This window comes from Sorex fumeus, unplaced genomic scaffold, assembly GCF_029834395.1.
Source record: "Sorex fumeus unplaced genomic scaffold, SorFum_2.1 ptg000169l, whole genome shotgun sequence".
In the NCBI taxonomy this organism is placed as follows: Eukaryota; Metazoa; Chordata; class Mammalia; order Eulipotyphla; family Soricidae; genus Sorex; species Sorex fumeus.
In genome coordinates, this window is record NW_026606226.1 from 4592501 (window position 1) to 4605723 (window position 13223).

General features: G+C 57.8%; 1 protein-coding gene across 2 annotated transcripts in view; it reads right to left on the minus strand.

Annotated features, from left to right (window-relative positions):
- Positions 1-13223, minus strand: part of ZBTB16 (zinc finger and BTB domain containing 16) — a 183407-nt gene that overhangs the window by 79348 nt on the left and 90836 nt on the right. For both annotated transcript variants that reach the window (XM_056107703.1, XM_056107704.1), the window contains exon 3: positions 9379-9476. In XM_056107703.1, the coding sequence (XP_055963678.1) occupies positions 9379-9476 (98 nt within the window). The remainder of the gene's footprint in view (positions 1-9378; positions 9477-13223) is intronic.

The following is a 13223-nucleotide window of genomic DNA, read 5'->3' on the forward strand; positions in this document are numbered from 1 at the left end:
TCCCTGAAGTCACGGGGGGGGGGGCTGGGTGCATTCCCTGGAGGGGCTTCTACCCCGTGAGGAGCACTATCTTCCCTTGAGCACGGGCACCCCAAGTCATTCATGTTCTGGGTCTCACTAAGCCCAGCCCCACCCTAGTGGCACAAATCCACACCTTCCCAGAGACCGGGAGAGCAGAAGTGGCCCCCTGGTTGGGCGACACCCAGAGCAAGCAAGATGGGCAAGACACACTTCTTGGTGGCTCTGTGACCCCACCCAGGGTCAGCGCAACATCCAGAGACCCCAAAGTGGGAACCAGGCCTGAGCAACCCCCCCCCCCCTCGTGATCCCTGAGGTAAACCCTCAGTTCCAGGTGAAGGAGCATTTTTCTGAGCACCCACTGAAGAGTTCCCCCCAAGACTGTTTTCGTTCTTCCAGACTTCCAGACAAAGGGCCAGAGGCTGGGGTGGGGAGGGAGGGGGACAGAGAGGGAGAGAGAATAAGAGAGTGAATGAGAGAGAATGAAAGAGAGAATGAGAGAATGAGAGAACAAGAGGGAGAGAGGCGGGAGGGAGGGAGGGAGGGAGGGAGGGAGGGAGGGAGGGAGGGAGGGAGGGAAGGAGGGAAGAAGGGAGGGAGGGAAGAAGGGAGGGAGGGAGGGAGGGCGTCACCTGAGATGAACAGAAACCCAAGTAGGTGAAGACAGAAAAGGTCAAGGGTGACATGGAATTCAGGACAGAGCCAAACTGAATAAGAGGAAGGGGGCTGGGATCACGGGGGTCAGGGAGGAGCAGAGTGTCCCAAGTGGCACTGAGCATGCAGGGCACAGGGGGCACAGGGGCACAGGAAGAGACAGGGGAAGGCAGAGGGAGGAAAAGGGAGTGTGGTTACCTGGAATCCTGGCAGAGGGGGCCACTCAGGCCAGCCCAGAAAGAGACAAAGGCGGTGGCACCCGGCATTACCAGGTGGTCCCCAAAGCTACCTAACCCGGGTGCGTGCTCTAAGACGGCCTCTGGGGGCCCTCCCCCAAACTTCCTACCCTCCAGCTCCTTATCTCCTCCCCTGACAAACCAAAACAAGGGCCTATAAGGCAGCCCTGAACTAAGGGCACACACAACAGGACAGACAGACAGACTGACAGACAGAACCGCCTCGATGCAGGATGAGAACATCACAGCCCACTTGGAAAGTCACTTCTACAGAATCAACGTGGGGCTACAGGCAGGGTGGGCACTGGGGGGGGGATGGGGGATGGTCGTGGAGGGGAGAACCCCCCCTTCACTTTAGCATAGACAAATCCCAGTGCGAGCAGAGAAACAGAGAGACAAAGAGACCCGCGCAGAGACAGCAAGAGACGGTTATTACATAATTCCCCCCCCCCTCTCTCCTCCACCCTTAAAGTTGTTCTATCTGACAGGCTCCTCTCGGAGGGGGGAAAATGACAAATCCCATCCAAAATTCAACAGCCTGTGTTCTGAGCAGAGAGCACACAGTGTACTGTACAGCCCATAAAACTCCAAACAGCCTCTAGACACTGCCGCAACCGGCCTCCATCAAAACACTTTGTCTTGCATACAAAAATAAGATCCGGTGCTGAACGGAATACCAAATCAGCCCATTACAGTACAGGGAGACTGCTACTTAGCAACGAGGGGCTCTAAAGCCTCCATGCTCTACAGGAAGCGAAATCTGTCGAGCCTGTTGGGCAAATGATAAACATTAGCAGTATTAAAAAACACAAAAGCCATGTAAATGGATCGACATAATGTGGAAAACGAATTTATAGAATAAATTGGGATGGGGGGCTGGAGCGGCGGGCGAGAGACGGAGGGATCCAGAGGGTTTGGCACCACCAGCTTCCCCAACCCCTGCTAAGGCACCAGATGGAGGCAGAGACATGTGGATTTTGGGGGGGGAGGGCTATGTGAACCCCCTCTTCACACGGGGGCTGGAGGTGGAGGGGTGCGAGAGAAGTAGTGAAAACACTGTTTAATATCATGACCTGCCTTGAACTTACTCAACTTTTTTTGTTCCGGCCTGATGCGGGACTGGGGGGTCGGGGCGCGGGGAGAAGGGGACCCAGGCAGATAAATCAGCCACGCCGAGGGGGACAGGTATGCAGGACTCATGTGTCCTCCTGGGCCACTATCTTTGCACCCTGCACCAACCCAGAACTACCACGAGCTGTAAACAAATCCCTGGGCCAAAAAAAAAAAAAAAAGAAAGTAAAAAAAAAAAAAAACCCTCTGATAACAAAACCCAAAACACTCCATCTGGGCTGGAAAAATCAGTATATTTCATCAGGTAAAGGGGAAAAATACTCTGGCTGTGAATCAGCAGCGGGGTCTCGGATCACAGCCAAAACAGAAGCTAAAAAGCAAAACCATATTCCTTTGCTCTGGGTCTGAGCTCTGGAGGCAGAACAGGGAACAGGGGTGGGGGCCGGGGGGCAGCGAGGCGGCGGGGAGCGGCGGGGGGCAGAGATGTATTTTTCATCAGCCGGTGTATAATTTATAAACAGCATTAAACAGTTTTTGTTTTCCTCTTCCTCTCTCCCGTGTATGGGCTTGGCCAGCAGTCAAGCCTGCATTAATTTCTGCTCTGGGTACAGTGTGTTCTTGGAGGCACATCTGCAAGCGATCATAAACTCTCTGGAATGCTGGCAGAACATCCAGACCTGCCGGCAGGCCAGTGACGACACCACTCTGGGAAAAAGTTCGGGAAGCCGGCCAAATTCGGAGCGGGGGAGAGGGAGGGGTGTGTGCATGAGCGCCAGCCGGGCCCAGCCAGAGAGTGGCTGCTTTTTCTGCTCCTTGCTCCTTGCTCCTCCCGAGTGCCCCTCTGCCCCCCAACCCAGCAGGGGGAAAAACAGCATCACCTCATCTCCCATCCCCACGCCCCCCCACCTCAAGGGCACGAGGGGGTGTGTATGTGGCGGAGGGTGGGGGGTGGGGGTGCGGGGGAGAGCAGGGCAGGCTTCTGCCTGGTCATCTCCGGGATGTGGGGTGAAACGGTCCCAGTGTCGGCGGGCGCGGGTGGCCGCACTGCCTGGAGTGTACCCTCCCACCCCAGCTCAGCCCAGCCCCTCACTGGGCGGACACCTGATCCTCCAGGCAGGGAGATGTGGATGAGGAGAGAAGTGGGCAAGGTCAGGGATCCTGTGCTCCAGACAGGCAGGCTCTGGACCCCAAAGTCTCTCTCTTCCTTTGGAGGGATGCGGTGGGGGTGGGGGGGTCCCTTCTAACAAATTCCAGGCACTACTAATGCCCTGTGCTTCACCTACCTCTTCTGTCCCTGGAGGAAAAGCCTAGTATTCCAAGAATAAAAATAAAGGGGTGGGACCCACCGACCCACCCGGGTGGGACCCACCCCTCACCTCCATCAATCTTTGACATCTTAGAAAGTTTGCACTTCTAGGACCGGCGCGATAGTACAGTGGGTAGGGCGTTTGCCTTGCACGTGGGCGACCTGGGTTCGATCCCTGGCATCCCATATGGTCCTCCAAGCACCATCAGGAGTAATTCCTGAGTGCAGAGCCAGGAGTAACCCCTGAGCATCACTGGATGTGACCCAAAAAGAAAAAAAATTATAATTAAAAAAATTGCACTTCTGTCCTATCTCAACAAGAGTAAACTGGAGAGAGCCCATAGCTTTTCTGGACCCAACCTGAACCGTTTTCCTTTCCGAATGACAGACCCCAGAAACCCCTCACTGCTGCTCAGAGCTGAACATCCTATGGATGGGACTGGGGGAGCTGGCCAGGGGACAGTGTGGGGAGATCCTGCCAAGATCCAGGGCACACATAGCCCCGAGCCGGGCCCAAGGAGAGCCAGGCTGCACCCTCACAGCCTGACCATGAGCCCCCGACTCAGCCCGCAACATGCCAGCCACGGCCCAAGACTGACCGATTAGCCTGGCCACTGCTCGGGGCTCCAGCGGGGGCTCCGTGGCAGAGAGCAGCCCCCCATCCTGCTCTCAGAGCTGAGGGCCACGCCCTCCTCCCATCTCTCAGGCCCTTCCTCACTGCAGATCAATATAAGTCCCTCACACTGCTTCCTGAAGCCCCTTATGCAACCTTCTGAAACCTGTCCTGCCCCTGTTCCCACAGCCCACACACCCCAGCTGCAATGCCCAGCCCTGTCAGTGGTTTGGGCTACTTGGAGAGTTTCATCCCCACCATCCACTGAAGTTCCATCAGCTTCTAGAAGGCCTCCTCCTCCCCACTTCCTCCTCCTCCTCCCCCTTCCTCCTCTTCCTCCCCCCTTCCTCCTCCTCCTCCTCTCCCTCCTCCTCCTCCTCCTCCTCTTCCTCCTCCTCTCCTTCCTCCTTCTCCTCTTGGAGAGTTCCATCCCCACCATCCATCGAAGTTCCATCAGCCTCTAGAAGGCCGCTGCCTCTGCCTTCTCCTCCTCCTCCTCCTCCTCCTCCTCCTCCTGCCCCCTTCCTCCTCCTCCTCCTTCTCCTCCCCTTCCTTCCCTTCCTCCTCTTCCTCCTCTTCCTCTTGGAGAGTTCCATCCCCACTGTCCACTTAAGTTCCATCAGCATCTACAAGGGTGCCTCCTCCTCCTCCTCCTCCTCCTCCTCCTCCCCTTCCTCCTCTTCCTCTTGGAGAGTTCCATCCCTACCATCCACTTAAGTTCCATCAGCCTCTACAAGGCCTCTTCCTCCTCCTCCTCCCTACCCCCCAGAACTCTGCCCATCGCTCCTTCCCTTATCACCAATACACAGCCAAAAATTCTCCCCAAGGCACTGAAGCTCAATGTTGAGAAGACAGAGCCTCCCCGCCCCAGGCGACAAGGGCTTATGAACAACACCCAGAGCCCCAGAACAGGAGCAGAGCCCAGAAAAATGTGGGGAGGCAGCCAGCAGGGGGTCAAACCCCTTAGCAAGGCCGTGCTGGGGGTGGCCCCTTCTATTCACCAGCGTGTCAGGCCACGTTGAGGGAAATCTATCCAGGCTGACCAGTGCCCGCCCGAGTCTAAGGTCTCTGCACGGATGTCCCAGATCCGCGTCACCTTCCTCAGTGACAATAACGAGAGGCAGGGATGCAGCTGTGGAGTGTGGGGAGGGGACTTCGGTGATCCAGCAGCTCTTGGTCCCTCTGCCCTCACCCTCTCTCGAACCCCTCAAGGCTCTGCTTCCAGAAGGAAAAGCTGAGTGAGAAACCCAAAGGGGTCCCTCTCTGCCCAGCACCCCGACCTAACCTCCTGACCTCCCAAATCTCCTCTGACTCGGAACACGGGGCCCCGGCCAGATCTAGCTCGTTAGGGAATGCAATGGGTTATAGTGTCTGTTAATTAAAACTTATTCTTGTCATCAGGTGTATCTCATAAACACTTGATTAGTTAACGCATTCAAATTGAAATTAAAAACTTCAATTAAACAGAACATTCACTACTACCATTTAGGGTCTTAAAAAGGGAAGAGAGAGAGAGACGGGGGAGGAAGAGAGAGGGACAGGAGGAGGAAGAGAAAGAGGGAGGGGGAGAGGGAGGGGGAGAGGAAGAGGACGAGGAGGAGGGGGGGGAGAGAGAGAAAGAGGGCGAAAGGGATTAGAGAGGGAGAGAGTATGAGAGAGAAAGAAGGACCATCTCTGGGAGGGCCTCCTACAGGGCAAACTTCTAATTAAACAAATTGTCAATTGCAACACAATGAAAACTGATTTAGGAGTCTGAGTGTCGTGTCCTGTTCACTGGGTTTCGGAGGAGCTCGCGCTGGAGGGCCGGCAGGGAGAGAAGAGAAAGGAGGAAAAAACAAGGGCGGGCACTCGGGCCGAGAGTCACAAATAACACGGCTGCAGAATTCCGCGGGGGCCTTGTTCTCCTGCCCTGCTCGCTCGGAGGAGCCCGGGTCTTGCCTCCGCCTTCACCCCACCCCTACCAGATTAGAAAAAAAAAATTAATGGTGTATGATGACAAACTTGGCTCAGCACTCACTGTACACACTGTACCCACAGGCTGGCGCCCTGCCAGGCCTGGCCACGTGCCAGAGTTACAATAACAAACACGCGCCAGGCTCGCCAAGAGGGGTGGGGGCAGCGCACACGCCCTGTAGGAGCGGAGGGAGCAGGCGCCCAGAACCCAGGGCATGGCCCAGGGCTCCCCGGAGCAAACACAGCAGCCTCCAGCCCTGACATTCGGTGGGGGGGGGGGGGTTGGGGGGAGTCCATGCCCCGACCCCACTCCCGGGCTCCCTTCTCCACTTGACTGCTAAAGGACGTATCCCCTCCCCCCGCCCTGTTTCCCAATGCCTTGTGACCTGGAGGATCCCTGGAGGGGGGTTCACAACTCCATGGCTTGCTGTGGGGACCACCCCCCCCGCAAAGGCTTCGACCCGAGCAACGAGGGATTCTCCTGGCAACGTATCCCGTCTCTCCCTGAATATCGCAGGCGGGGAGCAGGCGACTGGGGGCCGAGGAGACGGCTTGCGCATGACCAACGTCTGCTCCCCCAAGCCAGTCCAGCCAGAGGTGCCCCGAATGATCTGGCTTCTCCCCCCTGTTCAGGAAAAAAAAATAAATTGGCATTTCCCAAAAACCTATCTTCTTTAAGCCAATGCATGTAAAGTGTCCCCCAACCGCACCTAAGGCTGCATGGCCCCCTTCCTCATTCCGGTGGGCCCCAACCACTGAGCACAACCCCCCAACCCTAATTTCCTGATCAAACCTCTCCAGAGGTTTCTTCATTGTTTGTGTGGGGAAACAAGATGGGGGTCGGGGGGTGGGGGGGGGGCGTAGAATGGAAGCGCTTGGCTAAGTTTCTGATATTTTGGAACTTTGAAGGTGTCTCTGGACAGAAGGGAGAGGGAGGCCGGACAAGAGAAAGAAAACTCCAAATAGAAATGTCAGCCTCTATATAGGCACTGGGCTGTCAGTGAAAGTGAATTAACACCTTGCTAGGTCCTTCCTCCCCGCCCCCCCCCCACCACCCCATCACAAAAACTCCCTCGAAAGGGCTTCAGGAAGGGATGTCAGAGCTATCAATCATCTAGTGCATGGATCAATAGGAAGCGGGGCCCGCTCCCAAAGTTGCCGGGGCCCAGGGGACCCCAAAGCAGCACCTCGGACAGGGAGGGGTGCAGCCACCTACCTTGCCTGACCCAAGGATCCTGACCCTGACCCGGTGCCGGCTGCTCCTGCCTCCACACTGTTGGCACCCGTCAGCCCCACCAGCCCTGCTGACACCTGTGCCTGCTGGGGGGAGGGGGGCAAATTCACGTTCACCCAGGACGGGCTGGGGCGCTCCTGGCTAACCCTCTGTGAATCCCCCATATAGCCGAGCTATTGCTTCTGCAGCAGAGACCCAGGGCGGGTCAGAGGCTGTGGGTGGGTTCGTGGCCACAGGTCCCCAGCACCCAGGCGAAGCCCTGCAGGAACAGACCCTGTGCTCTGGCTCAGGGTTTGGCGGGAATGGCATGAATGGTCTTCCTCAGAGCTGTCCGCGGCAGGCACGGGTGAAGGGGACGGTGGACGTCTCCCTCACGCCTTCTCTGGGTAGGGCTATAGGCTCTCAGCTTGCAGGGGCTCAGTCCTATGCTCCCCCAGGAAGGAGGCAAGCGCCCGAGTAGCCAGCTTTGACCGCCAGGAAGAACTGGGTGAGCCCCAGCCCCGAGGAAGTCAGTGTCCTGCCCAGACCCCCGTTCCCAGGCACGCAAAAGGATGCCCGCCCGATGGGCTGTGGCTGGAGGTGGGGGGCCACGGGGCATCTCGGGAGACTGATTTTGCTTACCCACTTGTGTAATTAGTGAGCCGGGCTGGCCTGCCAGCAAGGCAGCTGGTGGGCAAGTCTGCCTGGACCACCGGACTCAGGGAGGGAGAAGGATGCTGTCACAGGGGCCCACTCTGACGGGCCTGACTCCACTCGGAGACCACGCAGGGTTGCAGAGCAGCAAGCAAGAGAACAGAGACCCCCTACTCTGCATGGGGCGTGGAGCGCATGCACCCCCACGCTCAAACATGGACAGACAAGGCTGCAGGGAAGCCGGACTCAAGGCTCCAACCCGAAACTCGGACCGGAAGGGCACAGAAGACAAAGCAGTGCCCAAGACAGGGGCGCCAGGTGAGGGTGGCTCAGTGGGGGTGGGGACGGAGAACGCACAGAGACCTGGGGAGACAGGGGGGACACCCGAGGGGCCACCAACCCGCTGTGTCTCTAGAGGAGAAAGACAGGAAGGGGAGGTGGGCGGGGCCCGTTGGGGAGACAGCACCAGCGCCCAGTAAAACACCAAGCCACAGGGCAGGGCCGGGCGGAGCACTTTCCGTGAGCCGTTCCCCAAGGGCAATCGCGCCCCATCCCCAATCAGGGCCAGAGCCTTGGCAGGCGGCAAACAACCAGCCAGGCTGGAAGCTGCTGCCACAAGGCCAAGGGGATGAACCCCAAGGTGGCAATCTCGAAACTGGGCGGGAGAGAGGCAGATGGGAAAGTGGAAGCAAAAGTACTCACCAGCTGTGTGGTGGGGGAGGGGGGGGGAGGGGGCCTGGGGGACCTTTACTGTCATTCCTGTCACCTGATCCCAGAAATGCAATGCGTGAGCCTCTCTCCTCCAGTACTCGATGCCCCGCCGAAGCAGAGCTGGGGTGCTGGCGACCAAGCTGCCGAAGGCCACACACAGCACGGACAAGCCCGGGAGCCCCTCTCACATGCGGCCCCCATTGCCCGGAGGCCAGAGAGCAGGCGATGCGTGTGGACGCTGGCGAGAGGCCAAGAGCACACAGAAGGGCCCGAGAGAAAGCCAGCCCTCCCTTCTCCCCGCAGACGTGCCCCTGAGCGGGCCAAGCCAGGGGAGCCGGGGAGGGAGGGGACCCCCACAGGAGGACCGAGGCCTCTCCCGCTACCGAGCACACGAGTGCTCCCTCCCTCCACCGAGAACGGGGCCCGCTGGGTGTCAGACGCGTCTCCCCCTCTCCACGCCTCATGGGTCAGACTCACTTTGCCCGACACGAGCAAAAAATACCAGCCGCCGCACGGCCGACCCCACTAGAATTGGATAAAATTAACTTGCAAAAGACACCACGCGGTAACTAGCTTTGTGTTCCAACCTTTCTATATCTATTTAATTAAAGGCTCCTGTATAATGTGAACCCAATAGTCGGATTCATTAGACAGCCAGAACCTAATTCCACAACAGTTTTGCTAATGAAACCGCAGTCAACTCCGGAAGGTGGATCACCCAGGGCACTGGGGGCCAGCGACGCCCTGGGCAGCTTGCAGGGAGTGGGAGAGCAGATTCCCGCTGAGGGCCAGCCCAGGAGGACAGGCATCGGTCCAGGAGCCTTTGGGAGAGGGCTCCGAGGGGCGAGAGGGACACGCGTCCGGTGGGGCGGGGCGGGGCGGGGGAGCCATGGCCAGAGTGGGGGCCGTGCTCCGAGGGCCGGCCGGGGCATGGGGCATGCTCGCCTACCTGAGTGAGCTAGTAAGTGCATTCTCAGCCGCAAACTGTCCAGGAACCGCTTCCCGCAGAGCTCGCACCCGTAGGTCTTCATCCCACTGTGCAACTTCCTGTAAGGAGAGGAAAAGACAGGCTGCTGGGTGCTGGCTCACGGGAAGGGCCGCCCCACCTGTGGACTCTGCAGGCCCCCCTCCCCCACTCCCCCCGCAGTAGCAGAGAGGGGCTCGGGGCCTGGGAGACGGACACGGATGGACAAACTCGCTGCCTCTCAGACAGTTGCAGTTGCCCCCTTCCTCCATGGACTGCTGCCAAAGCAGCATCTATTCCTGGTCCTGCCTAAGGGCTGGAAATGCGCGGTACATCCTACCATGGGCCCCACCAGCACCGAGATCCGAGCAAGCGCTGTAGATAGCATCCAGGGAGGAAGCCAGTACTTCCGGAGACAGGTAGAAAAGGCCCAGACAGCACGGCCTGTTCAGGAGTGCTGGGCCTCTGCCTGCTCCCCACACTGCCCTCACGGTGCCGTGATGCCCACAAGCTCCATCCCCTCGGCGAGTCACACTGGGCTGGAGGCGCAGCGGCTCCCCTGTCCCCGATCCCCAGTCCCAGGCACGAGAGGCTGTGAGGCAGCTTGGGGTACAGTGCAGTCTTCAAGGACACAGGCTGTTTCCCCAGCTGTTCTCGGAGCTGCAGTGACTCCCCCATCCCAAGTCTGAGATCCTGGAGCTTCTTTATTTGGGGGCCAGGCTGAGCCCTGATAGAAAGACATCAAGAGACCAGCATCTGGGTCCGGAGCAATAGCACAGCAGGAAGGGCATTTGCTTTGCCCACAGACACCATGAGTTCAATCCCCAGCATCCCATAAGGTCTCCTGAGCATCGCAAGATGTAATTCCTGAGTGCTAGAGCCAGGAGCAACCCCTGAGCATCACCAGGTGTGACCCAAAAAGCCAAAAGCAAAACAAAACAAAACAAAAAACCCAGCTTCCATGGCTTTTGCATCTGTAGTGTTCCTTTGCCCAGAGTGCTTTCAGACCCACTGCCTTGTTTTGTTCTAGGTTCTCCAAGCTGGGCAGGGCCCTGAGCTCACCGACTCCCAGCCCAGGGCTTTCCCAGCGGAACCCACACGGGACAACAGGTGGGCTGGTTGGGAGCTGGATACCTGGGAGGCCTGCGCATGGCCATGCCGTGGCCTGGGACTGCTGGATGCCCCGTGGCATGAGCCACTGGGCCTAGAACAAGACTCTTCTACCAGCCACACTCTAATTCTCATGTCACAGAAGGTTGCAGAACGCACCTCCACCCAATCCTCCCCCTGCCCGGGAATCTGGGCCCTGGAGGATAGTGTGGGGTGGGCCATGGCGGACAGCGGCAGGGAGATGGGGATGTGGCCTGGCAGGGGAGCACACAGGTCCCCGTGGAACCAGGGACCTATTTCCACCAGGACGCTGATGCCACAAGTAATAGCCAATGGCTGCAGGGCCTCTGGGATCAGCATTGAAGAAGTTGCATGAGGGAAGAAAGGATAAGACACTCGCGCCGGCAGCCGTGGCGCCCACATCACAAACCCGCCCGGGCCCTTCTGCATTCCACAACGGGAACCCGGCAGTGTGCCAAAGCCACGTGGACGCTGGCAGTCCCATGGGCCACTGGCCACAGTGAGCTGAAGAAGGCCTGTGGGGTTCAGGGTGTCGGCCTCGGAGAGCCAATCCCGCCCAGGCCCCCCTTTCTCAATCACAATTTTGTGTGATGTTTTCCCTCTCCCCGTGCCAAAGGCAACAGACAATTTCTCAATCACACGCACTCATGTGCTGCTCTCTCTCTCTCATTCTCTCTCTCTCTCTCTCTCTCTCTCTCTCTCTCTCTCTCTCTCTCACATCCAAGACAATGTCACAGGTCCCACCCCAGAGTTCTCTGCTCTCTGGCTGCCGCCTGCTCATCCCAACTGGGAAACAGTCACTGGATGGAACGCTGGAGCCGACATTCTTAATCCTAACCAGTTCGCACAACACCTGCACTTAATTTGTGCAAATGTGACTTGGGGCCAAGGAAGTCTTGAAGGCCACCCCCAGGCCCATGTTTACACATGGACCTGGCCTCAGGTATAAAAGCAGGAGCTGGAGACAGGGGCTTGTTTCCTGCTGGGGGGCAGGAGAAGACCCGTGTGCAGACCAGTGGGCCGGCTTGCTCCCTCTGGTGAAGACAATGAATATAAGATCTGTCCCATACATGCTCATTCTTCCCTTCACTGGTCAGTCCTTACCTTCCAGGGGTGCCTACCCGGCAGAGGTGGCAATCAGCAGAGCCCAGAGGGACACACCCCAACTCAGAGGGTTCTTCCTGAAGGACTGACTCCACGTCCCCCCCTCCCCCCGCCCCGATGCATCCCACAGCCCTACTCTGGGCTGTGTGCGGGATAGTGTCTTTCTGCTCTCCTCACGGATTTTGTTCTCGAGTTCAATGGAGTTGCTGGGAACTGGCAGAAATGGCCTGCCCTGGCCCACTGTTTCAGTGCGGGGTGAAAGGTTCAGAGGCAGCAGGGTCAGGATGTGGTGGTTGCAGGCGAGCCCCCCCCGAACACCTGGAACCTCAAGTTTGGCTCAGCCATGCACTCAATGGGGCCGTGGATGACGGCAGCCTCACAATCTCAGTGGGACTCTAGGATGCAAGCTATGACGAAAGGGTCCCTACATCTGACCACCCAAAGCTCTGATCCGTATCCCTCTCCTGAGACTCCCACTTGCGAGTCATTCTCACAGCCACCAACCAAAACTGGAATCCTGGAACTACATGCTGTTTGAAAATCCTTAATTCTGACAACTTGTTGAGACAACTTGTTGTCTTGTTGAGACAACTCAACTCTCCTCCCTGACTGCCTCTCTCAGAACTCACCACCCATCCTTCCCTATCATCACCCGACACACTTCCCGACCTGCAGAGGCCCAGGAACCCTGACCTTCCCCATCTCAGAGGTGAGGGCCCTGACCTGCATCTGACCCGTTAGCTCCGTGCTGGACACCGGGTCCCCGAGGTGAACCTGCACGTGCCCCCACGTGCAGAACAAAGTCACTGGCCTCGAACACCAAGTTCCGAGTCAAAGAATGGAACACTCCAGAGGTCTGGGAGTCCAACCAAGCCGGCCACTGGCTGGCGGGTCCCTTTAATTATTGTTCAAACACCCAGGGGAAAAAAACATGGGGAAAAGGTGATGACTTCTTATTCCACAGAAAAAGGCAACAGCAGAGAAGGATTTGAGTGCGTTCAAGACACTTGGCTCCCGCAGACCCTCCAGTGGCACAGGTGACGGGACAGCCCTGGTGGAAACAGAGAGCGCCGCAAGGAAACTTGTTTCTGGAGCAAAAGTGCAAGTTTGTATAAACTCATGGTCTATTGCTCTTTAGACCACAACCCCTATCCCCCACGATATTGTGCAACTGTGAAGTACTTTGATCAAAATGGAACTGCTGTCTGCTCCTGCCTCACCACAAACACTCCTATGTTCCCAGTCGGGTCCAGCCTTTCCAACAAGTGCTCGCGGCCATCTGAGGTCACTGGCCGTCTCTCTGGGAAGGAGGACAGAAGAGGACTTTTGTGCCCCTTTCTGCGAAACTGCCTCCCTTCTTCCCTCTGCTCCAAGAAGTTACGTGGCAGAAAGCAACCCAGGTCCAGCCTGGCCCAAGTATGTCCATTCTGCACTCTCCCCGTCAACCCCCCCTCCCCAGGCTTTTTTAGGTGTCCACCATCCACCCAGTCCAGGGGAGCAGGTTCAAGTTCTCCCCGCACCTCCAGGCTGCTTCACCAGTCAACCCCAACTGAATGTAATCGGGTTCCACTTCGGGCCAGAGAGCACAGAAAAAT